Source organism: Vipera ursinii (assembly GCF_947247035.1).
Source record: "Vipera ursinii genome assembly, chromosome: 2".
Lineage (NCBI taxonomy): Eukaryota > Metazoa > Chordata > Lepidosauria > Squamata > Viperidae > Vipera > Vipera ursinii.
Genome location: NC_139513.1, coordinates 269951563 through 269978349, shown reverse-complemented (window position 1 = coordinate 269978349; position 26787 = coordinate 269951563). Strand labels below are relative to the sequence as shown.

At 37.4% G+C, this 26787-nt stretch overlaps 1 protein-coding gene across 2 annotated transcripts in view; it reads right to left on the bottom strand.

The window, feature by feature from the left end:
• Positions 1 to 23252, bottom strand: part of SLC38A9 (solute carrier family 38 member 9) — a 46317-nt gene extending 23065 nt beyond the window's left edge. Inside the window, exons 1-9 of one of the 2 annotated variants that reach the window (XM_083356293.1) lie at positions 23193 to 23252; positions 17844 to 17985; positions 13384 to 13516; positions 12163 to 12284; positions 11965 to 12028; positions 11752 to 11845; positions 10625 to 10795; positions 7140 to 7199; positions 12 to 206 (exon numbers count right to left, since the gene is read on the bottom strand). In XM_083356293.1, the coding sequence (XP_083212419.1) occupies positions 12 to 206; positions 7140 to 7199; positions 10625 to 10795; positions 11752 to 11845; positions 11965 to 12028; positions 12163 to 12284; positions 13384 to 13516; positions 17844 to 17947 (943 nt within the window). In that variant the 5' untranslated portion in view covers positions 17948 to 17985; positions 23193 to 23252. The remainder of the gene's footprint in view (positions 1 to 11; positions 207 to 7139; positions 7200 to 10624; positions 10796 to 11751; positions 11846 to 11964; positions 12029 to 12162; positions 12285 to 13383; positions 13517 to 17843; positions 17986 to 23192) is intronic. The other variant, XM_083356294.1, reaches the window with a different exon arrangement.
• Positions 23253 to 26787: the final 3535 nt, after the last annotated feature.

Here is a 26787-nt window from a genome sequence, read left to right as displayed (position 1 = left end):
CTACTACATACCTAATATGTTAAACTTGGCAAAGAAAGACGGAGACTTAAAATTCAACAGTAGAAGAATGATGGTTAAATAAAATGGAACTGTTTTGGATTTGTCCCACCACTTTTCAAATTCCTCAAATTCAGCACCACTGGTAGAAGTAAATTCAAAAGTTTCATTTCCTGGTACTTCATGGCTACCATCGTTAGGACATATTACTGTAAAATTAGACAGGAAAGAAAATGATTTTTTAGCTTAAGGAAATCATTTGCACTTGGTGGTGATGGTGAGGAATCATGTATTGGAAATAAAAGCTTGAACTTTAGTTCAATGTTTCTTAATCTTGGTTGGCTGGAAATTCTGGGAATTGAAGTCCACCCATCTTAAAATTGCCAAGGTTAAGAAACACCGCATTAGATTAACCTCTTCAAATAAGCATAAGCAGTGCCCTGCTGGCCCATATAGTCTAACTGTCTGTTCTTACAATGGCCAGTAAACTGTACAAGAAAGCCCACTAGATTCCCTTCAGAGCAGTCTCACTGCCACTAAGACTAATAGCCATTCATCCTTATGGCAAAGAATAATTTATGTCTACAGCAAAACAATAACCTGAGAATAAATATGTGAACTCTAATCCACAGAAAACAGTCAGTTTCATGTAGTGGTTAAGGCATCAGCTAGAAACCAGGAGACAGTGTTCTAGTTCTACCTTAGACACAAAGGCAGCTGAGTGACCTTGGGCCAGTCATTGACTTTCTTTGCCCTAGTAAGAAGGCAATGGCAAACCACTTCCAAAATCATGACAAGAAAACCACAGGGATTAGTCCAGGTATTGCCAGGAGTCAACACTGGTGTAAAGGCACCAAAATGAAAAACATAGAAGCTCTGTTTATGGCAGGCTTACTTTTATTTAAGCATGATCTCCATATTGTTTATATGCACACATAACCTCCACTTTTTCGGGATCCGTGCGGTTTCCAATTGGTCTGGTCTCTTCTGGGGTGTGGTTATCAGGTTGGGTGAGGGTGGTGCACTCAGGGGCCCTTCCTCTGAGCTGGTCGATGTGTCGCCTGATGTGTCGATCCCCCTCCACCCCCCACGATACATAACATGAGCCTTGATATGAGCCTTGGTGGAGCAGTGGGCTAATGCCTCCTTAAGTAACACCAGCTGCCTGCAATTAGTGCAGGTTCGCATCCCACCAGGCTCAAGGTTGACTCAGCCTTCCATCCTTCCGAGGTAGGTAAAATGAGGACCCAGATTGTTGGGGGCAATTAAGCTGACTTTGTAATAATGCCGCTTGGGGTGTGTGTGAAAGCCCTAATAAGCAGGCATATACATAGAATGAAGGCTACTGCTAAGCTTGTAAGCCGCCCTGAGTCTTCGGAGAAGGGCGGGATATAAATGGAATTAAAATAAATAAATAAATAATTCTTGCAGGTAAGAAATGAATATTGGGAGTGAGCCTTCCTTTGCTTGGTATGCTTCAGATAACATTATTATAGCTACTGCCATTTCCAGACAACATGACCAAAGGCCTTGGGCTATGCTGCCCAGAATGATGGGAGCTGGACTCCAGTAACTCTGAAGTACCTCTGGACAATAATCCCTATCCTTCATCATGCAAACTGCCCTTTTCATGCTGCCATATGGTCATTAGGGAAAGATGGGATGTGCAATAAAAGAGTGCTGCATTTAACATTTCATTTGTTGCAGCTGTGTAAATTAATACATTCTTCCCCTATTCGCCATTTGTTGCAATGAAAAGAGAAGAAGGATCAAGGCAGCTATCAGATGGTTATAATTTTCCAGTCAGGTTGTCTCTAGATACATTAAAATGTTGGTTTTATTTCACTCAAAACATTTCGACAGTTGGGCAGTGCTGTAATTCCCAATGAAATCACCACAACTTTTGTAGCTCAAATCATTTGAAGACTGGTATTTTTTTAATTGGCTAAGTCTAACTTATAACTCCTTGCACAGAAACTCATTTTGGCAATTTGCTGCTTCCCGAGTCTCCCCAGAATTACTGGGGTTGCTTACGAGGTGGATCCTCTTTTCCTTTTGTTATAAGTCTTAAAACCCTACATAGGGAATTGGTACTTTCTCAAAATTAGCTACACAGCACAGTATGTTACCAGCCAGAGCTATAATGTACCACTCAACACATCCTTGGGTGAATACAAATTATAAAACATATGCACATCAGGAAGGCATCTGGGCTATAATTAACACAATCCACAAGTGTACTCAACAGGAAAGAAATGGCTAACACTCTATCATATATATAATTCCTTTATATTTTTTTGTTTTATAAGACTCTTGATGTCCCTGAACATGTTTTCTCTTCCCCTTACTCTCAAATTGGTTTCCTTCTAGAGCACTGCTTCAGTTTTAGCCTAGTGAAACAAGTCCAAATACTGCAAAGATGCCACGTAAGCTGCAAAATAATCTTTTGGATCATTATTAGTCTACCTAACTGCAAGCTTCTAAGCAGTACATAAGCAGCATGGAATTTCAGCAGCATACAGTATAGTCATGTATGGTTGGATATAGCTCTGCATCTTAGTTAAAGGATGGTTCTCCTGGATGTCAGCAGATTCCAATATCTGTTTACTTATTTTTTATTTTTCATAGCCCCAACAACTTGAAAGATTTATGTGGATTACAAGAAGTTCAAATTATAAATGCAATGGTAGATTCAGAATAGTATACTGCATTCTTTTCCTTTGACAGCAGATTTCTGCATTGCAGATAATACTTTGCACAAAGGGGAAGACAATACATCCAGCATTCTTTCCTTTAACTACAGATTTCTGAGTGGTACATAATACTTTGCACAAAAGGGAAGATAACACAATTAAGCAACAGATCCAGACAAGTGGAACTCTACAAGGGAAGGTGCTTTCTTATATTTTTAAGATATTAATACACATAAAAAGAGTTCCAGAATACTGTCTATTCCTTTTACTCATTAAATTTGTCACCATTCATTTTATACAACTTCCTCATAGTTGTGCAGTATTTTCCAAATGGGAATTTTGACTTTTATTTATGAAGTATATGACCATAATAAAGATCTGACTTGATTTGATTTGACTCTTACAACTCCCCAATATTCAAAAGATATCATGTTGAAAATTACTACGTTAGATCTAAGTGGAAGACCAAAATCATATGGCAGAAGGCTATCTTTCTGAGAATCTAGTATAAGATGTCATTAGCCATGATTTATACAGAAAGCATGAACTAATTTCCAAATGTAGTTTTTTTCATCCCATGCCGGCCTTTTGCCTAGTTGGCTACAACTCACTGAAGCACAAACCTTTGTAGAAAATAGATGGATGTAAAAGAAAAATTAGCATTATTTTTCCAGTTTGTTTGTTCCTTGTTATCTGTATAATTGTAGTATTTGAGAAAAAATTAACAGCATTTCTGAAATTTACATGAAGTTACAGTGAAGGTACTGTCCATAGGGTACTGTCCATAGGTATTGCCAACATACGCTGGATCATGGAGAAAGCTAGAGAGTTCCAGAAAAACATCTACTTCTGCTTCACTGACTATGCTAAAACCTTTGATTGTGTGGATCATAACAAACTGTGGCAAGTTCTTAAGGAGATGGGAGTACCAGAACATCTTATTTGTCTCTTGAGAAACCTATATGCGGGCCAAGAAGCAACAGTGAGAACTGGACACGGAACCACTGATTGGTTCAAAATTGGGAAAGGAGTCCGGCAAGGCTGTATACTGTCGCCTTGCCTATTTAACTTATATGCAGAGCACATCATGAGAAAGGCAGGGCTAGATGAATCAAAAGTTGGAATTAAGATTGCCGGAAGAAATATCAACAACCTAAGATATGCAGATGATACCACTCTAATGGCAGAAAGTGAAGAGGAACTGAAGAGTCTCTTGTTTCGAGTGAAGAAGGAGAGTGCAAAAGTTTGGTTGAAACTAAACATTAAGAAAACCAAGATCATGGCATCCGGCCCTCTCAATTCCTGGCAAATAGATGGGGAAGAAATGGAGGTAGTGACAGATTTTATTTTCCTGGGCTCCAAGATCACTGCAGATGGGGACTGTAGTCAAGAAATTAAAAGACGCTTGCTCCTGGGGAGGAAAGCCGTGGCAAATCTAGACAGCATACTAAAAAGCAGAGACATCACCCTGCCATAGTCCAAAGTGCATATAGTCAAGGCCATGGTTTTCCCAGTTGCAACATATGGCTGTGAAAGTTGGGACCATAATTGAGGCCTTTGAACTATGGTGCTGGAGAAGACTCCTCCGAGTCCCTTGAACTGCAAGGCGATCAAACTGGTCAGTCCTAGAGGAGATCAACCCTGACTGCTCTTTAGAAGGCCAGATCCTGAAGCTAAAACTCAAATACTTTGGCCACCTAATGAGGAGGAAGGACTCACTGGAGAAGAGTCTAATGCTGGGAAAGATTGAGGGCAATAGAAGAAGGGGACGATAGAGAATGAGGTGGCTGGATGGAGTTACTGAAGCAGTAGGCATGAGCTTAAATGGACTCCAGAAGATGGTAGAGGACAGGAAAGCCTGGAGGAACATTGTCCATAGGGTCGCGATGGGTCGGACACGACTTCGCAACTAACAACAACAACAACAACAGTGAAAGTTGAATTCTTCCTATTGGTTTGATGCAACATTTAGCTAGCACAGTTAAGTATGGTACCATGTAATAAATAATGAAACAACATCAGGGTGGATTTTGAAACAAGCTTTTAAAACTAAGATGTTTCTGTTGTGAAACTATGATCCCTCTGTTCTGCAAATATCTGAAAAAGTCATTTTTTCTTCAAGATACTAAACTATTCAAGTGACTAAACTAGTAGACCAGTGAAATGCTGTGGATGTGGTATACTTAGATTTCAGTAAGGCATTTGATAAAGTAGACCACAACCTACTCCTTGGTAAACTAAAACAAGGTGGAATAGACAACATCACCACCAGATGAATCTGTAGCTGGCTGACAAACCATACTCAATGAGTAGTCCTCAATGGCACTACATGGAGTGAAGTAAGCAGTGGGGTACCACAAGGTTCCATCTTAGGCCCAGTACTCTTCAATATAAATGACTTAGATGATGGAATTGAAAGGGAACTCATCAAATTTGCAGATGACACCTAACTGTCAGGAGTAGCCAACACCCCAGAAGACAAACTCAGGATCCAAAAAGATCTAGACAAACTTGAACAATGGGCCCTATCCAACAAAATAAGTTTTAATGTGGAGAAAAGCGAAGTCTTACATTTAGGTAAGACAAATCAAAGGTACAAGTACAGATTGGGCGAGACCTGGCTTAAAAACAGTAACTGTGAGAGGGACATCGGAGTCCTAGTGGACGATCATTTGACTATGAGCCAGCAGTGTGCAGTAGCAACCAAAAAAGCTAATACAATCCTGGGTTGTATAAACAGAGGCATAGAATCAAGATCATGCAAAGTATTAGTACTGGTTTATAAAACCTTAGTAACACCACACCTGGAATACTGCAGCCAGTTTTGGTCACCATATCAGAAAAAAGATGTTGAGAGTTTGGAAAAAATTCAGAGAAGAGCAACTAAGATGATCAAAGGCCTGGAGACTAAAACATACGAAGAACGGCTGTGGGACTTGGGTTTGGCTAATCTAAAGAAAAGAAGAAATAGTGGAGACATGATAGAGTATTCCAGTATCTGAGGGGCTGCCACAAGGAAGAGGGGGTCACTTTGTTCACCAGAGCACCAGAGGGAAGGACGAGAAACAATGGTTGGAAACTGATCAAAGAGAGAAGCAACCTGGTATTAAGGAGAAACTTCCTGAGAGTGAGGACAATCAACCAGTGGAACAGCTTGCCTCCAGAAATCGTGGGCACACCATCACTGGAGGTTTTTAAGAAGAGACTAGACCAGGGGTGTCAAACTCAATTTCACTGAGGGCCGCATCAGCATTGCCGTTGCCCTCAGGGGGCCGGGTGGGTGTGGCCTACTGGGTGGGTGTGGCTAAAGTGCGTATGGCCTGCTGGGTGGGCGCGGCCAGCTCTACCTCGTTCGCATGAAGGGTGCCTATGGGGGCCTGGGCAGGAGTGGGACAGATCTGAGGGTCTCTGGCAGGAGGAGGGTCTCTGGGCCAGGGCCAAGGCAGTGGGGGCCGTTCCCTCACTGTTTCCAGGATGACTTCACGGGCCGTATGAAACCACTTCGCGGGCCGGATCCGGCCCCCGGGCCTTGTGTTTGACATGTCTGGACTAGACAATCACCTGTCTGAGATGGTATAGGTTCTCCTGCTTGAGTAAGGGGCTGGAGTAGAAGACCTCCAAGGTCCCTTCCAGTTCTATTCTATTCTATACATTCTTTTGGTTTCTTTAAATAGTTGCAACACTTTTAAATATTACTTAGCCTTTTGCCTTGATAAACACTTTTCATATTTAGTCAATTTTAAGTTTCATGGAAGCATATTGGCTGAGATCACATGTGGTATTATTCCAGAATAGGCAACCTTTGAAAACAAGGACATACAGTATTACCTCCTTCTGTCCTAAGACCTTTAAACAAGCTAAATAGTGAGACTGTGCTATTACCAGGATGGACAAGACTAACATTTCTGAACCTTCTTTTTTTGTTCTCATTCATCCTGTAATCTGAAAGGGCTCTGTGCTAGGTGGTAAATTTCATGCCTTAAGATTTGCACAACCTTATGGCACTATTGTAATTCTCAATTGTTCACCCAAGCAAAAGAAGGGTTCATTGTTTGAGGAAAGGCTGTATTTAGAACTTTTCACCTGGAAAGGCAGAAGTTCTAAAAGTCTTTCCATATGCACTATTACCAGCATCTATTTCCATGCTTGAGAATTTGAGTCAGTGAAACACTGTGTGGTCTTCAGTTATTATCTATCTGAAAGCAAGACAATTATCATTTTATGGATTTATTGTTTAGGGATTATTTACCAAGATTATTCTTCTCTGCCTACTTTGAATCTTTGAATCTATGAGGAATGTAAACAACATTTAGAAATGATTCGCCATCCCAACCGCCTCACAATGTTGAAAAGAGATATATTTATTGAGAATTTTGTCCTTAAGGTAAACCAGATTCCCAGGTACAGGAACACTGCAATAGCAACAAATTGTTTTTCCACTTTGCTTACCTCTATTGCTTCCATTTGTACCAGGAACAATGTCTGTTACATTAATATCATGAATATAATCTAAAAAAAATAAGGACACTTAAAGGCACAGAACAATATTCCAACAGTATTCCGAAAGAAATATGTTTTAGAACATTCATAATATGTACTAAAAATAATATAAAGAGATTAATGCAACTTCTGAGGAAAACTGGATCTCTTTTTCATGAAATGTCCATTTTTTTAAACTAGCATCAGGAGAAAAACAAGATATATGTACAAAGAGTATGTTGAATCAACATGTCCAAGACAGAGTTGAAATATCAGGCTAGGGATTGATCACCTTGGAGAAAATCTGTCTATGTGGATAATGGAGTCAAAAATTGATGGCATATAATTAATCAGTTCAGTCTATGATATATCTTAACTTCCACCGAAGACTTTTGAAATATGGTTAATTTAAATATTTTCTCATGAAACCTCAAAGGCACTAGAATAATAATGATGTGGAGAGGAACAGTAGTCCTTGACTTACAACCATTTGTTTATTAACCATTCAAAGGTACAACAGCATTGAAAAAAGACTTATGAGAGTTTTTCACATTTATGACTGTTATAGTATCCCCATGGTCATGTAATCAAAATTCAGACTGGTAACTGGCAATAGTGGGATTCAGCTGGTTTGCACCACTTTGGCAGAACTGGTAGCTAATTTTTTGTTGCCCAGGCCCAGAATGGACTTCCGGAAGAAGCATCCACACAGAGAACCGGTTGTTCACATATCTGAATCCCACCACTGGTAACTAGCATGTATTTATGATGGTTGCAGTATCCCCGGGCTCAAGTGATCACCTTTTGTGACTTTCTGACAAGCAAAGTCAATGGGGAAGCCAGAGTCACTTCACAATCCTGCTAGTCACTTAATAGCTACAGTGATTCACTTAACAAATGTGGCAAAAAAGTTGTAAAATAGAACAAAACTCACTTAACAACTGTCTTGCTTAACAATAGAAATGTTGGGCTAAATTGTGGTTGTAAGTTGAGGACAACCTGTAATCTTATCTGTCTCTATGAATTCTAAAATCTAAATTACGACATTCTATTAGAAGAGAACACAAACATCTTGCCTAAAAAGCTTAACATGATAAAATCTAGTATAAACTTTATGAGTTTGGAGAAAAGAATGTATAAGAAAAAGGTTCATTGCATCATATGTATAGCCTTGTAAAGTTATTCCACGTTATATCAGATTCTACATTGGCCTATTTTTAAAAAAAATAATAGAAATCACACATAGAAACATAGAAAGTTGATATACTCTCATTGTTTGCAGTCAGACAGGTAGTAGCAAGATTCTGGAGAGCAGGAAAGAATCTGAGTATTTCCATATGGTGGAAAATATACTGGAAAACTGGTTAAATGGAAAAGTTAACCAATAAAACAGAATATGATTTTTACTTCACTGATTTCAACATATGTGTAATAAAGGCATAATGATTGCCTATTAGCCAATTCCAGACTTCTAGACAATTTAATTAAAGACATATACTCCATGGCATTGTTAATGCACATAAATAAAATGGGGAGCAAATCCAGCTACATTAGGAAAAAAAATAGCCTGGTCTACTCTACTTTTCACACTGCAGTGCATATATTGCCATCTACTGGCTAAATGGTTTAAACAAGTAAATATGTCTTATTAAAGCAATGGTTCCCAAACGTTTTCCTTTATTACCCCAAACTGTTAATCAGAAACTCTTATCATATTTTGAGAATCAGTCCTATGTCCCTTCATTCAGCACCATCACAACTTTGAGTGGTCGCTGAATGAAAAGTCATAACTCAAGGAATATCTGCATTACCGAAATAACATCAATGAATGATTTTTATGTGATTTCTACAAATTTCCATTGGTAATTTCACCATTTTTGTCTTAATAGGAATAGTTGGGAGATTTTCAAATATATGTTGGTACGTGTGACAATATTTAAGTCAAGTTAAATGTTCCTGTTGTGATGGATAATGTCATTGGGTCATTACCCAAACCCACCCTCCCCCAACTTTTATCCAATTCTGGGTAATTATACAGGTTTGGGAAGCACTGCATTAATAAAATAATCTACTTGACAGCATTTCTTTCTAATTGTAATAGGCTTATGGCAACCAACTAGTACTTACTTCCAAGTAAATGTGTTTAAGGTCAGAAAACCATAGTATGATATGTGATATGATAGAAAAGTAAGGTATCTAACCACTCAAACCATAATTAAATATTTACAAAACTCAAAAAGTAGCTGTAAAATAAAGAATGTGCTTGTTTGAAAAATCAGTACATCAAGATGCAAGGGGCTTTTCTGGGAATTGCTGTTAATTCATGCCACCACACGTACACACAAAAATACTGTTACTTCTGTTAAGAAATTACTTGGTATCAACCCTGGTTTATAAAAAAAAAAATTCCTGAAGAAATGTATACATACATTGGGCCTTCAGTACAGGTACTCCTCAACTTACAAAAGTTCATTTAGTAACCGTTCAACATTACAACAGCAATGGAAAAAGTGACTTATGACCATTTTTCACACTTGAAACATCCCCATGGTCACATGATTTACATTCAGATGCTTGACAACTTGTTCATATTTATGACGGTTGTAGTGTCCTGGGATCATGTGACCATCTCTTGCGACCTTCTGACAAGCGAAATCAATGGGGAAATCAGATTCACTTAACAACAAGGTTGCTAATTTAACAACTGCAGTGATTTTCTTAACAGATGTGGCAAGCAAAAGTTGTAAAAGGGGGCAAAACTCAACAAATTTTTCACTTAGCAACACAAATTCTGGGATCAATTGTGGTCATAGGTTGAGGACTACCTGTATGTACTTAGGACAATTTGGGGGGAAAAAATCGTACATCTAGTTTTAGATTCAACAACCACATTTCTGAATGTTAAAGAACAAATTTTAGAAGTATGACAAATGGAGGGCAGCAGTTTCTTAGAATCTATCAGATCTATCCTTCTCTCAACCTGGCATTGGAATGTGATGATGGGAAAAAATTCTTACTCTGGAGTCTGCATACATATATTTTCTGTCACATTGGAACTAATGGGAAGAAAATGGTGAAAAAACAGTGTCCATAAAAGAATGAGTTGCTTCAGAATCTCTTCTATAATGGCTTTCTTCCCTTCATCATCTTTCACCCTGGTATCTGAAGCTCTATCTATAATTTAAAAATCTATTATCTTGATGATTTAATTTTTATGCCCAAGGAAAGATACCTGGCAAATATATATTCATATATTAGAAGAGATTTTTATCTTTTCTAAAATCCTTATCCACATGTGTGCATTTATTAAATTAGATGATTTATTTAACATTTAGAGAAGCTGAGGGCTTTTTTAAACTAATGCAATCCCAAGGGCCCCCTTGTATCTATTTATTACGGTAAGTAGAAATATTCTGTCCCACAGGAAAGCAATTAAAAGAAAAATGTATACTTACTATAAATACACTTTCCCGTGTTGAAAAGGAAATTAGTCATTAGCACCCAGTAAACCACCATGGCTCCGATAAGTGACACCAATGAAAATAAAAGGCTAGACCACTGACCGAAAGATCCAAAGTAATATTTACAAACATCTGGGAATTCCCATGTTGAGGTATCTACTGAAGCTGAAAAAAAAAAGAAAAAGATACTGATTTAATTCTGTACTAATTATTTTAAGGTCTTTATAGCAGGCTGTTAGCAGGATTAAAACAAAAGGGACACTGCTATTATAATTATTTGTACAACATAAAGTAAAACACAAACTGAAAGAAATTAATATTTCTCTCACACACACACACACACACACACACTCACATACAGATACAATCTTGGCAGGATGTACAAGTCCAAATGTTAACGTTGGTCTTTTTTGTACATTTGTAGATTTGAGAGCCATCAAATAGCTGACTTGTATCCCTATATTTATATTATATGATTTATTTAACATTTAGAAAAGCTGAAGTCTTTTTGAACTAATGCAATCCCAAGGGCCCCCTTGTATATATTTATTAACTAGAAATACTGTGTCCCATAGGAAAGCAACTAAAAGAAACATGTATATTTACTATAAATACACTTTCCAGTATTGAAAAGGAAATTAGTCATTAGCACCCAATGACACCAATGAAAATAAAAGGCTAGACCACCAAAACTTCAGTTTCTCTAAATGTTAAATAAATCATATAATTTATATATAGGGAAAGAAGTCAACTATTTGATGGCTCTCAAATCTACAAATGTACAAAAATGACCAATGTTAACATTTGGACTTGTACATCCAAGTTTGAGATAGTCAAATTATATAATCTGATAAAATCAGAAAGATTTAGGAGTTGCCCATTAAGAAGTCCAGGAACATTTCACTTATTGGGAGACTACTCTGTTCATTTCATTGTTACTTCCATTTTAATATATTACCTTAGGAAAGTCCTGTGTATTCTAGAATATGTAGACAAAAAGGTAATCCTGGGATCATTAAAACTGCACAGTTTTGAGTCATGTTCTTAAGTGCACCAATCTCTACAGCAGGCCCACACATACTTTAATGAAACATATATATTTACTAAAACAATATACTTACGTATCATTGACCTAGACTTCACAACTCTGTAGCAACAATAAAGAGTCAATATGCCCATCAGCGGAATAATACAGATTCCAGTAGTAAATCCAGCCTGTTTGAAAAGTGAACATTTAACTAAATGGTTATGCAAATTATGGCATTAATGCAAACTGTTATGCAAGATTTAGCAGGCAAGATTTGTCCTAACACAGAGACACAAAATTGTGCTACCTGTTTTATTCCCCAGGGAATACTTAATATAGATGTGCCCATCATTGTATTCCAGATCATGAATCTAAGTCAGAGGGAAAACACAAAGAACAACCATAAGAAAACTTGCATTATATTTGAGGCTAATTCAAATATTTAGAATGTATTTCAAAATAGAATACTTTAGATAAATAAATGCAAGCAAAACACTTCACATACATTGTTACTATACTGGAATTTTTGCCAGAACCATCAGTAGAGCCATCAATTTTGCAAGCGGTTCCCAAAGGACTATACACATAGATTTCTTCTGGAGCAGGAAGAACATGATCAGGGGCCACCTAAGAAAAGAGGGGAGCCCATAGCATTAGTTCAGACTAAATCTTTTAACATTTCAATATCGTTTGCATTGTTTGGCTTCACAAGTCTAGATGTGGAAAGTGTGGTTGCCGTTATTCTGACAATTTTCAGACCTAGTGCTACTTCTTTTGACTCATAAAAAGTATTCTGTCCAGGTTCAGATTAAATTCTGCTTTCTTTTTTCTTTTGTTTGCCACAGAAATTGCTCTGTTAATATTAACCTGAGGAACCATCTCACTCCAATGGGATTGGTCTGCCCTACTTGTGCAGGCAGAAGAGGCATGCTGCAAACCCTGTTGACCAAGGAATTCTGCCTGGCAGGTATCAGGAGAAGAGCCTTTTCTATTATGGCTTCCAATCTCTGGAACATCGTCCCCCTCAAGGGGAGATCTGCCCCCACCCTCTTGTCCTTCCAAAAGGATTTTAAAACCTGGCTCTGCCAATTGGCCTGGTATCCTGATGGGGGCACTCTATACTGGAGATTCTACCACCATCCCATCTGTATTTTTGCTTTCTTCCTCAGCCATCATTCTTATTTTTGTTAATATTTATCATTTAAATATTTTAATGTTTTATATTGTTGTTTTACCTTGTAGGCTGCCTAGAGTCAATTGATGGTGAGATGGGCAGCATATATATTTAATAAATAATTTTAATACTAAATATAAAAATTATTCAGTCCTCGGTCTATTAATATTAACTAACTTTACATTAAAAGGATCTGCTCTGCCTTGAAATCTGCTTCTCAGACATTGCTACTAATGAAATATGAATTTATTTATAAGGTCATCTCTAGTAATTTTATGATATTTGAGAAATACACAGTTCGTCATACATCTGATTTATGTATAATTCAATTTTTTGACAAATGCAACCAGACATATTACATCTTTTTTCCAGATATACAAACTGATTTTTTTTAAAAAAACAACAAGCTGAGAGCTCTCAGGTCATGCAGATCAATCAATCAGATTTTTGTCTGACAGAATATTCCTAAATAGAGATTAAGTAATTGAGAAAACACCCAAGGCTGTCATGACTTTTCTAACTGATCTTATGCAATAATTCAACTTTCTTCACCAATGCTCTGTCAGAAGGCGAAGTGAGCCTGTTGTAGTAGTGAATCCGCTTGTTCATTGCTGAAGCTTCATCTGTTACTCTCTGTGTATCATCATTCACCCTAACAATGTTTGTTGGTTCTACATGGAATGGTCTAAAAGAAAAACAAAAAGCTGATTACTGTTTAAGTCAGGATTAATAAAGGGCCAGTCTGTCATTGACAATGGCAACAAATAGCTATTTCTGAAGAGGATTTTTATGTGTTTATAACTTTACAATGTCAAGCATATAAACTTAATTAAAGTTCATTACATTTTTTAAAACAAACATATTCCCAAACACTTTAATCACATAAACGTTCATAGAGAATTATTTTAGAAGATTCAGATGCTATTTGTGCAAGCTTTCTCATGTACAGTTGTCAGGCAAAATACACTGTCTTTTCTTCATGATCTTAAAACCCAACAGCCCCATTCCAAAATTGAATGAGGATTTCTGCAAAGAAATGCGTTACACTGTCAGGATTTACCACTGTAGTAGTTTGGACACAATGCACTGAATTACAAACTACTAGGCCAATGTTTCTCAACTGTGGCAATTTGAAGAGTTAAACTCCCAGAATTCTGAGAGATGATCACATATGTTCAAGCTGCCAAGGTTTAGAAACACTGAATCAGGCAATCGTATTTATAAATGGATTCCACATGGTTAGAATATGAATGTGAATTCAGAAATTATTCAGGTCAGATAACTATGAGCAAAGAGTCTTCAAGCCAAGTTGAAGAGTAAAGTTAGTACAGTTAGACTCTCGTGTACCGTTATATTTTTGGGAGTCTAATTAAAAAGGAAGAGCGGCCTCAATTGCTCTGGATTATTTATTTGCCTGAATCTACACACCATCACTATGAACAGTGTAATCTATTATGACAGAACAAGAGCAAAATAAAAATGACACACTTATGTTGGCCACAGAACATATAGTTCAATGTCTCTCTGGCTGACCAAAATACCAATAAAGTTATCCCTGGAACCACAAATTATATATATAAATGCTCTGTGTGTGAGGAAATGGAAGAATCTATGTTAGCATTTTGATCAGGATGGATTAAACGTCATTCCAGAAATATTTTCTTAAAATTCTTAATATATAAGATAATGCAAATTGCTTATCTGAGCAGCCTGATATGGTTTGCCACATTCTCTCCAAGTAGGGCTAACTTTACAAATGCAAGAACAATCATGCCCAAAATGATGTCAACTGGGACACAGATTTCCTAGAGGTTTGCCAGCCTACTCTCAAGATTCCTGTATTTCTCTTCTGTAATATTTTAGAGTTGATTCACACCTGTGAATGTCTAACTTATTAATCACAGCTGAAGCACAGAGTGATGTGAAAGCCCCCCTATGGTGTTTGGCTTACAAAAATTGTTCTGAGCATTTGCAAATCATCTGATGCTGTAGCAATAATTCAGGAAATATACATGTGCAAACTTGCACTTAATCTGACTATACAATAAGCTTCAGGGCTTCATATGCCTTGGATTTCTGTTACTTCCTACTACTAAACGCTGAGTAGGAAGTATCTTCCTTGTGTATGCAGAAAACAAGATGACTTTGAAACAAAAATATATGTAATCAGTTTCTAAGAGAACAACTATAATGCTGATTTCCTTAAACAATATTTTCATATAGAATGTCTCTGGGATCTACAGTCTCAGGTTTTTAGGCAGGCACCATTTTGAGGAAGGTAGCAATTCTCTAGTGCTCCTGTCACAACTACTGTATCATGAAAAACCCATAAATCATGGTTTGAGACTACAGTGGCTGGCTTCATTCAGCCCAAACTAAACCTATCACATTGTGGTTAAGCATATTGTATGAGTTTAGTTAGCTGCAAAATAGGACATCACCAAATTTAGGATCAGACCCAAATTCCAGTGATCTGTTTTTGTTTGATCCTGAGCAATCTTTATATATGCAGACTACCCTTCATATTCATTCTAGAATAAGCCATATTAATGGATATATATCTGTGCAGTGTTCACCTACTCTCTACTTGCTCTGCCCTTATGAAAGTATAACAAATTAGTATAGTGCACTATGGAAAAATGTCAAAAGTGCAAATTTAGAAACATAACAATTCTCTATTCTTAAAAAGTTCTCCTTTCTACAATGATTACAAAAATATAGGCACGTTCTCCAATTTGGCCACCAAGACCTTTAACTCCTACATCAAAAGCTGATCTTCCGATATATATTAATGACAATGGACTAAGTTCACACCTTATGTTAAACTATAAAGCCATGTTTACTAATGTAAATAAATTGGCTGGGTTCACATATTGTTTAAATCCACAAGCAAGCAAATCACATCATGATTTACTGTGCTGTGTAAACTTAAGTCATGACATACAAATGTAAAAGTTTTAGCCCCTGCAGTGTCATTTGTCACATAATGAGTTTTTGTGTATTTAAATGATTAGGGCTTTACAGATTACTATAAAACCTTAAATCACTATTATTGAACAAATCAACCCAGCATTGTCACTCAAGGCACAAAGGATCAGGCTCAAATTATCCTACTTCGGACACATTATCTGATGGCCCAGATCTCTGGAGAAAGTTCAAAGCTGGGAGGGATGGAAGGAAACAGAAGACAATGATCAGCAGCAAAGTGGATAAACTTAGTTACAGTGATAATGGGTGCACCATTAGAAGATCCAAAAGGCCAAGCTAAGGATAAATCGCCAAGTAGAACAACAATCTAGGTTATTGCTAGAAGTCAAAAATGGCTTGATGACACATAATCATAAGGAAGAAGAAAGCTGGCAGTCCTAATAATTTTTCAAAATATAATTAGGGTTTCCAGATTTTTAACAATGGTATAAAAATCATGTGATCAGATATTACAATGATGAAGTTGTAAAATATAGTTCAACTGTAGATATCTCAAATATTTAAGTGTAGGCATTAAACAAGATTTTTTTAAAAAATCAAGGTTTTACTTTTTCTGATTTTTTTCATTCAATAGTCACACTATTTGTGTTCGTTTAACTAAGAACTGGAGCATTCTTTTTATTTATTCAATTTATATAGCTTCTCATCTCACATACGTGACTCTAGGAGTTAGAGATAAAATACATAGTAAAAAAAAACACACATAGCAGCTGGACATCATCTAACAATAAACATAGCCAGGAGATGACTATTTACAATTTAAGGTGACACACATCTTAGCAATAAGCCATGTTCCAGGCAGTCATTCTTATTCTAGAACAGTTCCACAGAACCAAGTATATTTGAATATAGCTATTTAAAGCAGAATCCTTTTTCTCAAGCTAGGCTGCTCTTCTGAAGAATGCTGGAAGTGCAACACACATTGCGCTCAGTGCAACACATGTTGCGCTCAGTGTGCAGGTGTCATTAAGCTACAATGTGGTTTGCTTGGTTTATGACTTAGCTGTTATATGAAGTCAGCTATTGTGGTTAGTAAACTTTACAGGTAAACCTTACATATAAACTCAGCTATTGGCTGAGACTGCACAATATACTAGGTAATAAATCTCTCTGTAAAGCTATTTCTTGGATTCCCTTTAATACACATTATATCTTAGGACTGTGGGGTGCAGTATTTAAGTTAAATGAGTTAAAGATAGCTATTTGCTGTATCAATGAGACAGAAAGCTCGGATTGCATTTAACTTCAATTAGAGATCACAGTTTGCCTTACATAGTAAATAGGATGTATTTAACAAATTGTTATTAAAATCTTGTCTCAGGTTGAACAGAGAACCCAATCACTCACCGAGTATGCTAATAGGCTGCTAAAACATGCTTGGCAATGTAATCCTGGAAAATTAGCCATTAGAAGACAATGCAAACCTAAGTGTGGTTTGTTGGTGTGACATCAGGCAATTAGGGATAATTTAGTAAACTCATCACATTGCTTGAAAGTTGGAAACAACAATTAAAGGTTGTGTTGTATTTTACATTCAGCAGATACCCAGATAGTTGCTACCCTATTCTGTATAACATATACACTTAAATTAAGATATAATGGAGCATAAAATGAAAAGAAGAGGGAGTCAGGCTATTCTCCAAAGCACCCGAAGGCAGGACAAGAAGCAACAGATGGAAAACTAATCAAGGAGAGAAGCAACCTAGAACTAAGGAGAAATTTCCTGACAGTTAGAACAATTAACCAGTGGAACAACCTGCCTCCAGAAGCTGTGAATGCTCCAACACTGGAAGTTTTTAAGAAGAGATTGGACAGCCATTTGCCTGAAATGGTATAGGGTTTCCTGCCTGAGCAGGGGGTTGGACTAGATGACCTCCAAGGTCCCTTCCAACTTTACTATTATGAAATAAATAACATTAAGATGAAGATATTATATAACTAGATTTTTTTAAAAAAATATGAATACTGCTAACACCAACTATCCATATTATTATTGAAATCTATCATTAAACATATCTTTTTACCTTTTGCTTTTCAGATCTTCTGGATTAAACTGAATATTAAGGACTCCAAGATCATTTTCATCACCTCCCACAGGAATTAGAAGAGAAGTAGCATCTTCCTCCATTAGAGAATAATGTTTTGAACTTACTATGTTGTTCTAACCTTAGAAATGAAAGGAATATATTGTTATCTTTCCATTTCTATAAAGTTTCCTCATATGATGAAAATAAAATTATAAAATTAAATTTTCCCTGAAAACACACATTTACAGTATGTGGGACTTTAGTAAAAAGGAGCTGTTTCCCCAACTGTATACTCGGAAATGACTGGTCTTTCTTTTTTTGTAAGTTTTTTTTTAATATATAAATGAATTCTAGCTCAGAGATGACTTGATTTTAAGAGCAACTTTAAAAAAAAGGCTAAGCTAGTTGGATTCACAAATGTGCATTTAATAAAACATTGGGTGAGTTTGTACAACCCACCAAGCCATAATGGCTGGATTTGCAGCACATATTAAAATGAAATCAAACTTACCATGTTATAATTTAACACGATGTGCAAATCTGCAGCCAACTTGAATAGAGCACAGAGGCAATATTACTTTTCTTACAAGGTTAAGATAGAGCCTGGTTTACAACCTGGCAACCTTACGATGTGTCAGACTTCACAACTCCCAGAATTTCCAGCATACTGATTGAAGAATTTTAAAATAGCCAGGTTTGAAAAAACACTGGTTTATAGCAAACCTAAGTGGTTCCTCAGTGGGCTAAGTGATTTCTTAGCAAAGCAGTTAAAGCATTTTTTTTCACCAGTGAAGTTCAGAAATTGCAAGGTATATAGTGAGGCTAGACATCAGAAAATGACCACATATAGGTTCAGCTGAATTGCTGTGTTTCCAAAAACGAACACCAGCTTTATTCTGTTTTCAATCACAGTGGAAGATTGGGAGGGGGAGGGGGAAATTAACTCTCCAAACCAGTCAACATCATGCCATTGTACAGAATCTGCAGCTGGTTCCAAAATGGCAAAGAATCTTGTATACAAGCTGCAGAGATACATTATAGAGAAACATTGAAAACCTCTAGTGCTGTTGGCTGTATATGCATATTTACTAGTGATATTGTACAAGTCACTCTAATAACATTATTAAGACTAGCAGATAAATGATTTAAAACAATATAGAAATGCATTCTTTCATGAGTTCTCCTTACTTTAAGCATTCAGTGGAACAAATGTGTCTCTCTACTGTAGTTCAAGCAGTGGGAAGCAACTCGGTTGCTTTTTAATAAGAAAACATTATGATACTATTAAAAGAGTTGAAATATAAACAGATTTTTAAAAAGAAGTAGCAGGCTATAAATGAACATCTGCACTCCAGAACAGAAAGGACACAGCATATTTTAACTGGAATAAAGAACAACACATATATCAATTGATTGAGTTAAGAAGAAAAAGCAAGTCATAGAAATCAGAATGTAACTATGCAAATACGGGAAAAGTTACCCTGACTTCATTAAGCACTTTTTTAAAGTGGAGACATTATATGCATGTTTATACAAAAAGGATAAATAGGATTTACTAGATCCAGGCTAGAGAAATCTAGATAGCCACTAGAGTTGAAATTTTCTATTATCTTTATCCTGCCATCTACTGTATAGGTCTTCTGAATGTTCACAATCAAAATCTAATAACCCTAAGAAAAATTACTGCTTGGTTCAACACTAATGTCTACACACAGCTTGAATCTCTTTTTTTGTACAAAATTACACTTGTAACTTCCTAAATCAGACATGCTAAACTGTTGGTCCTTCAGAGTAAGGAACAGCACACATCTATTTCAGTATGTGAACTGATCTATCCATTCAAGGCTAAGATTGATGTATTAAGAAACATGCATCTTATACTATTGCTTCTTGCACATTTCCTAAAATGGACAGATGCACATTCCACTGCAAATTTGCTGGCTGGGGACTGGGACTGGCTGATGAATATACAACTTTTAAACACACAAGATATTTAATTTCATCCCTAAAGCAATGTACATGCATGGAGAGGTGTGTCCTGAGATAAAAAAAAGATTCCTTGAAACTTGGGAACATACTGATGGACAGCAAAGAAAACCTGGTTTTCTATTCCATATATTAATACAGGTTGGAGGTTATTTTTGCATAAAGTTTCAGCTTTTGCTTGGGGCACCTTCAAGCATGATGATTCTAGAATTCTGAGTCTGTGTTATTTAAATCAACTTCAAGTGATTGAAGCCATTCTCCTTTCAATTATCCAAAGATTTTTTTTTTGTCTTGGCCCTTTGTGACCAGAGTTCCAATAAATAGTAACTGAAGACTCTAAAATCCTAAGAAAAGCTAAGAAAGCTTTATATATTTGCCATTAGGAAAATCTGTACTGTAACGCTGTCTCACCTCAAACTTCATTTTGTATAATGTTCCCTCCAGGGGAATGCTTCTAAATCCATATTTCTCAAACTTGACAACTGTAAGATATGTGGACTTCAACCCCCCAGAATTCACCAGCCAGGCATGAAGATGAGAATTGAAGTCCACATACCTTAAAGCTGGCAAGTTTGGGAAACACTGTTCTGAATCAGTTTACTTCAACTCATCTGAAAGCCTAGGTTTCCTTCTGCCCAGAATGCAGACACTTCATACAGTAGTGTGGGATCACTGCAGTGGTGCTATGGCTTACAATACAATACATACAAACTTAGCTGATGTTTGTTTTCTCTTAAAACAATGCCTAGTTAACACTGCACTAGTGACTATAATTCCATTCCTCTCGATATGGGTGGGAAGGTTGGGTCAGGAGACCCATCACCAGGGGCCCTGGGATTTGGCCCAGTTTGAACATTTTTACATTTATCTATGCAGACATGCACGTCACCACAGTTCTTCAGTGCCATAAAATCACTTCTAAATCAGAATGCTCCCTCTTGCTATCATCTGATGGAGGATCAAGTCTAATCAATGACCAGGAAGAACTGAAAAACTACTGGCCTGAACATAAGACCGTCCACAGTTTATCCTGATGTCACACAGCTGATTCCTCAGCTGCCAGATACCCTAGACCTGCCTCTCTTTACTCATAAGATCAGAAAAGCAATCTTGCAGAAGAGCTCAAATAAAGCAACAAGGCAGAATCTACCAAGCCCTAAACCCAAATAATTGCAGGCATTCCAAGACATGTTAGAAGACTTTTGGTCCCAAAGGAGATGCCTTATGACTTCCCTGACACCCTCATAGTGGCTGTCTATAAAATAAGAGAAGCAAACTGCAGAAACTTCAGAGGCATGTCACTATCATATCCACTCTGCTATCCATTAGAGGCAAGATCTTTGTTGGCATTCCCCTGAACAGACTTGGCACTTTCAGAAAGGAATGTCCTAGGGGCAGAGTGTGACTTTCATCCAGAATGGAGTACAAGCAGACATGCTATCTATTGTGAGGCACGTCCAGCAGACGTATATCAGGCAGAACAAGCCTTTTTACTCTGTCTCTGTTGACCTGACACTAGATGGGGAGGTTTCCTGGATTATCCTGAGATGTTTTGGATGCCAAAGTAAATTTGTGAAGCTCATCCAATTACTGCATAACATAATGATAGGACATGTTCTTTACAGAACAGGGTTATGTGCTAGCCTCAATCCTGATTGAATGGCTCTCTTTGTCCTTTGCTGGTGAAAGCATGAACAAGTGCTTCCACAGTCATTCAAGAAACCTTCTTTGCTGATGACTGTGTACTCCTGGTGCACAAAGAGAGCAATCTACAGTTGTTACTGAACAAATATGCAGATTCTGTTATGCTCTTTGGCCAGATATCAGCCTAAATAACATTGAAGTACTTTACAAGCCAGTGCCAAATAACAACTAGTAGAATCAAAAGTCACTATTAATAGCCCAGCTGATAAATGTAAACAACTTCAAATATTTGGGAAGCATCATCTCAAACAATGGGTCTTTGAACAAAGCAACTGACAGCAGGCTAGCCAGGCACTGGGGCAGCTGCATACTAGAGTGCTCAACAAACGTTTCCGTATCTCCACAAAGCTAAAAATTTACAAAGCTGTGGTTATCCTTTCCTTCCTATATCTATAGAAGAGGAAAGGTATAATAAAAACAATTGGAGAAATTTTACATGCATGCTCTCCGCTCCATCCTTGGCATTCATTGGTAGAACAGTGCAACAAACAGGTGGTTTTGGATCATGTGAAGTCCACCAGCATTGAGTCCCTGATTAACAGTGCTCAATTAGATATGTCGAACATGTCATCGGACTGGATGACTACCATATGCCTCTCCAGTTGCTCTATAGCAGCGTTTCCCAACCTTAGGAACTTGAAGATGCGTGGACTTCAACTCCCAGAATTCCCCAGCCAGCTATGCTGGCTGGGGAATTCTGGGAGTTAAAGTCCACGCATCTTCAAGTTCCTAAGGTTGGAAAACGCTGCTCTATAGTGTACTAGAATCTGGGGACAGATCTTGAGTTTGACCACACAAGTGCTACAAAAATGCTGTGAAAGAAATCCTATCCCACTGTGACATCAGCTGAAGAATCTAGAAACTGACAGCTGACAGAACACTTGGGGAGCCCTGGGGAGCCTCCAATGGTTTTGGAGACAGAATACCTGGGGAGCCTCCAATGGTTTTGAAAACGGGCAGTACCAAAACCTGAAAACTGCGAGCAGCAACAGACAATAACACTGACAGCTACTACAACAATAAACTTCTAGTGCTCCCATTGTGCTAGAGGCTGTACTTCTAGACTGGGACTGCACAGCCATCTCCGCATCCAGAGATGGACAACACCGTGTCTCCTTTGAACTTGGACTACCATATTATCTAGTAAAAGAGGGCTCTTCAAATTTGGCCTTTTTATGACTTGTGGGCTTCAACTCCCAGAATTCCTCTGCCAGGCACGCTCCTCCAGAACTTATGTACTATATAGGGACTACCACTGTAAACTAAAATAGCAGCAACCAATTATGTCTCCTCAAGTCATTTTCAATTCTAGCGACCATACAGATTTTCTTCATGAAAACTAGCCTCCAATCACCAAATTATGCTATCTTTTAATACTACTACTGAGCACAATGCAATAAGAATATTCCTAAAGATTCATTTAATTCTCAATCGAAGAATTAAACACAAAGCGAACCAATTCCTGTAGCCACCGGCGAATTTAAAAGAATTTTGAGCAATGTCCTATCTACGCTGGTCAGTATTTTTTGTAATGATGTGTTCGAAATTAATTTTATCGGATGGTACGACGGAGTGACTGACACCCAGAACATTGAATCACTCCCTCCAATGCAGATTCTCTCTCTGAAAGTGTATACATTTATTTTATTTTTTTACCGAGTCTGAAACTTGATTGAAGCCTCGTTACGGCATCACCCAGTCAAACACAAAAACAGGAAGAACTACACAGTCTCGCTATTGTAAGCAAAATGGGTTGCACGCTCAGTCTCCGTCCTTATATTAGCACTTTCGGCACGGAGATTAACAAATCCTCCAAGATTCCGAGGGAAAACACGGGACCTTACCTTAGAGATAAAAAAATAGAGTAGCTCACTCTGATTCTATACACTGTTTCTATCTCTAGAGTTGCTCACTCTGCCTCTCGTCTATATACTACAGGGGTCTTCAAACTTGGCCCTTTTATGACTTGTGGACTTCAACTCCCAGAATTCCTCAGTCAGCAAAGCTGGCTGAGGAATTCTGGGAGTTGAAGTCCACAAGTCATAAAAGGGCCAAGTTTGAAGACCCCTGATATACTATTTCTATCTCTAGCCGTAGAGATAGAAATTTAGACAACCCATGCCATTTTCTCTTTTGCATTCTGTAGTTAAACGAAAGAAGAGTTTCTTAGGTATTGCACAAGAGTTAATGGAGCATTAAGGCGTCTGCTGAGAGTTAACTTTTAAGAGAGTTTTAAGAAGATGCCAGACACCGACCTGGCAGCATATAATCAAATCCTAATTGCCCTTTCTCAACAGCCGTAAATACTTTTCGTCAACGTAGCAAACAATGAAAAATAAGTTACATTCCTTTTATTACTCTTTCCAACACAATGAAATGTTAATGTCAAGGGAAGTTAGGACCATCAGGATAGAGCAGAATTAAACTAGATTTTGTGTAAAGAGAAATGCTGGCAAAAGAAAGATCAACCTTGATACTGGGTTTGGTTCAGCTGGGACCACAGGCAAAAAAACAACCAAACACCTCTCCATTTTATTATAATGATTAATAAATCCAATTCTATTCTTTGACAAAAGGGAAGATAAATATTTCCTTCTGTTGTTGTTAATCAGAGTACAGGTTACTCAGTTTATAATGCATACAACCTATATAACTTTGTGTAATTGGTTTCATAATAATAGTATCTCAATACTATTTATTTTTTCCCCATGACAAGATGCTAGACAAGCAATCAGGCTTTGTCCTGCATACAAGCCTTTAGTGGAACATTTGATCATTGTTTATAATAAACACCAAGAGTTAGGTGATCTGTCAATTAATGCACTATTATATCTGCCGTTTCCAAAATAATAAGACAAATGCATTTTCCAAATTATTTTATTCAGGAACATTATTAATTTCCCCAGAAAAAACTGATAGTAAAAATCTAATTTAGTTTGCATCACAAAAGACTGGGGAAAATCCTATTACACCCAGTAAAATTAATGTCTTGACTAGATTTATGAAATTGTAATACAAGAAATCAAATGATATCTCTTAATAAATAATGTCTACAGTAACCCAGTTGTAGGTTTACTGTTGCCAAGGCGATGCTGCCTAAATTTGAAAAGGCCTTTATTCTGCCAGTGTTGTTCTGAGTCTCTACATGCCTGCTAGAATTTAGAAGGGAGACTACAGAAGGCTTCAGAGTAATGTTCTCCCCTTCCAAATCTTTCAGACTATGTGAAAGCAAGTCATTCTGGGAGGGGATAATATAAGATTATGGTCCATTACACCAACCCTGTAAATGTCTATCTGCTGCCCCATCCTCTGCAGCAGCTGATCCATGAATGTTTGGATGTTTTATTCTGCAGGTGCCATCACCCCACCTCCATGGATCACACATTACAAATAATCCATGCAGTAGATAGGAACAGGAATGAGTGCAAAGTAGAGGTTTTTTTTAACAAACCTACAGTAAGACTTCTAAGGGACCATCATTATCATTCTATCCCATTGTTATTCATAAAATAGAGATGATGCCTGTTTTTCCTAACCAGCCATTGGGGAGTGGCAACACTGGGAGGGGGTCAACATAGGTTCAGATACTAGTCACTTGCCTAGTGAGGCCTATCAAGGCAGAGTAGAGATTGGCTCTTAGAATATATTTTATTTACCTTGCAGACTGATAGAAAGTACATTAAAGTGGCAGTCTGGATGTATTCTGGGGAAGGAGAAAGGATGTTACAGAATGAAGTGGATATATAGAAAGGGGAAAGAGTGGCTGGCATGGGGAAGAAGTATTAAATTTACTAAAAAGCTGTCCCTTCCTCAACATTAATCTGCTTGTTTGTGAGAACTGAACCACCATTCTCCTCTAGAAATTGGCGCCACTTCCATCCCTTTTGAAATTAAACTCAGTCTTTATAAACTTGTCAGCCTTCTTCAGCCTGACTCAATCCCGGCTGGAGAGAACCATAACCATATATATCCAGGTAAATACTAACAACACATTCAGTTTAGAAAGATGCTGCCCAGGAATGAATTTGTTTGGTTCCTCACAGCATGGTGCTTTGTTTGTATATCTGCAGACTACAGGTAGTCTTCAACTTACAACCACAACTGAGCCCAAAATGTATGTTGCTAAGAGAGAGATTTGTTAAGTGAGTTTTGCCCCACTTTATCATCTTTCTTGCCATAAAAAGTTACAAGGTCAGCCTTTAGTTTTTCACATGTATAATCTGAAGTACAATCCTTGTGTCAGCTGGTGACCCAATTACACTGATGTGAAATATGCTGCCTTCCTCACTGATCCTTATTTTGCTGTTCTTTCAAGTCACTTAATTACCACCCCAAATAATGGTAATTAAGTCTAATACTCTGCAGAATTGTCAAACTAAACTCTGCAGACAATCTATGACTCCTTAAAATTAGAAATCCCTTTATATGGCACCTCTGAATTAAACATTATATTGGGATTAGAGGTAATTTTTTTAAAAAATTGACATTTATTTACTTAAAATATAATTATAATTATCTTAAATTTAAAACTTAACAAAACATAAAAAATATTTAAATCTTTTTTAATAAGGAGGATGAAGTTGCTTAGTTTTGCCTAATGTCTGAAATTTTGGATCCATATTTGCTCTTTATAGGAGCAACTATAGAAAATCCTGAATTTGTAGTTAGTTTGTCCAGGCAGAGAACACTTCAGGTTTTCCTCCTCACTTTTGCTCAGTCAAATCACATACTAACTTGCTCAGGTGCAGCAGGAACAAATTTTGATAGGTTCCATAATTGCTGAAAAACTTCCAGAGAATGTGCTGTGAGCTTTCCTGGTAGCTTTGCTTCTTGAAGACAATAGCTAATGTCACAGAATAACTTCTGACCGGACTCTGGCTTTGCCTGCACAAATACTGGCTTGTCCAGGCAGAGTGGGAGCAAGCATGTGCAGCAATCTACCTTTGCATACATAAAACATCAGGCTGCACAGATAAAACTGGAGTCCCGTCAAAATTTCCTTCTCCACTTCTGCACATAACAGTGACCCATATCTAGATATGTGTTTAGTTCAGATATGGAACCAAAACACATGTCTCCAGACATGGGACCAAAGGTATAAGAAAGGAACACATATGTTCTAAGCAAAAATGTTCTGTAAAAACAAGGGGGAAAAACTAAGGCCATTGAGATAGTCTACCCACTTTGTATCTCGTACAATTCTTCCCTCAGCTAACAATGTTGTGCAATACAATACATCCTCCTGACTGCC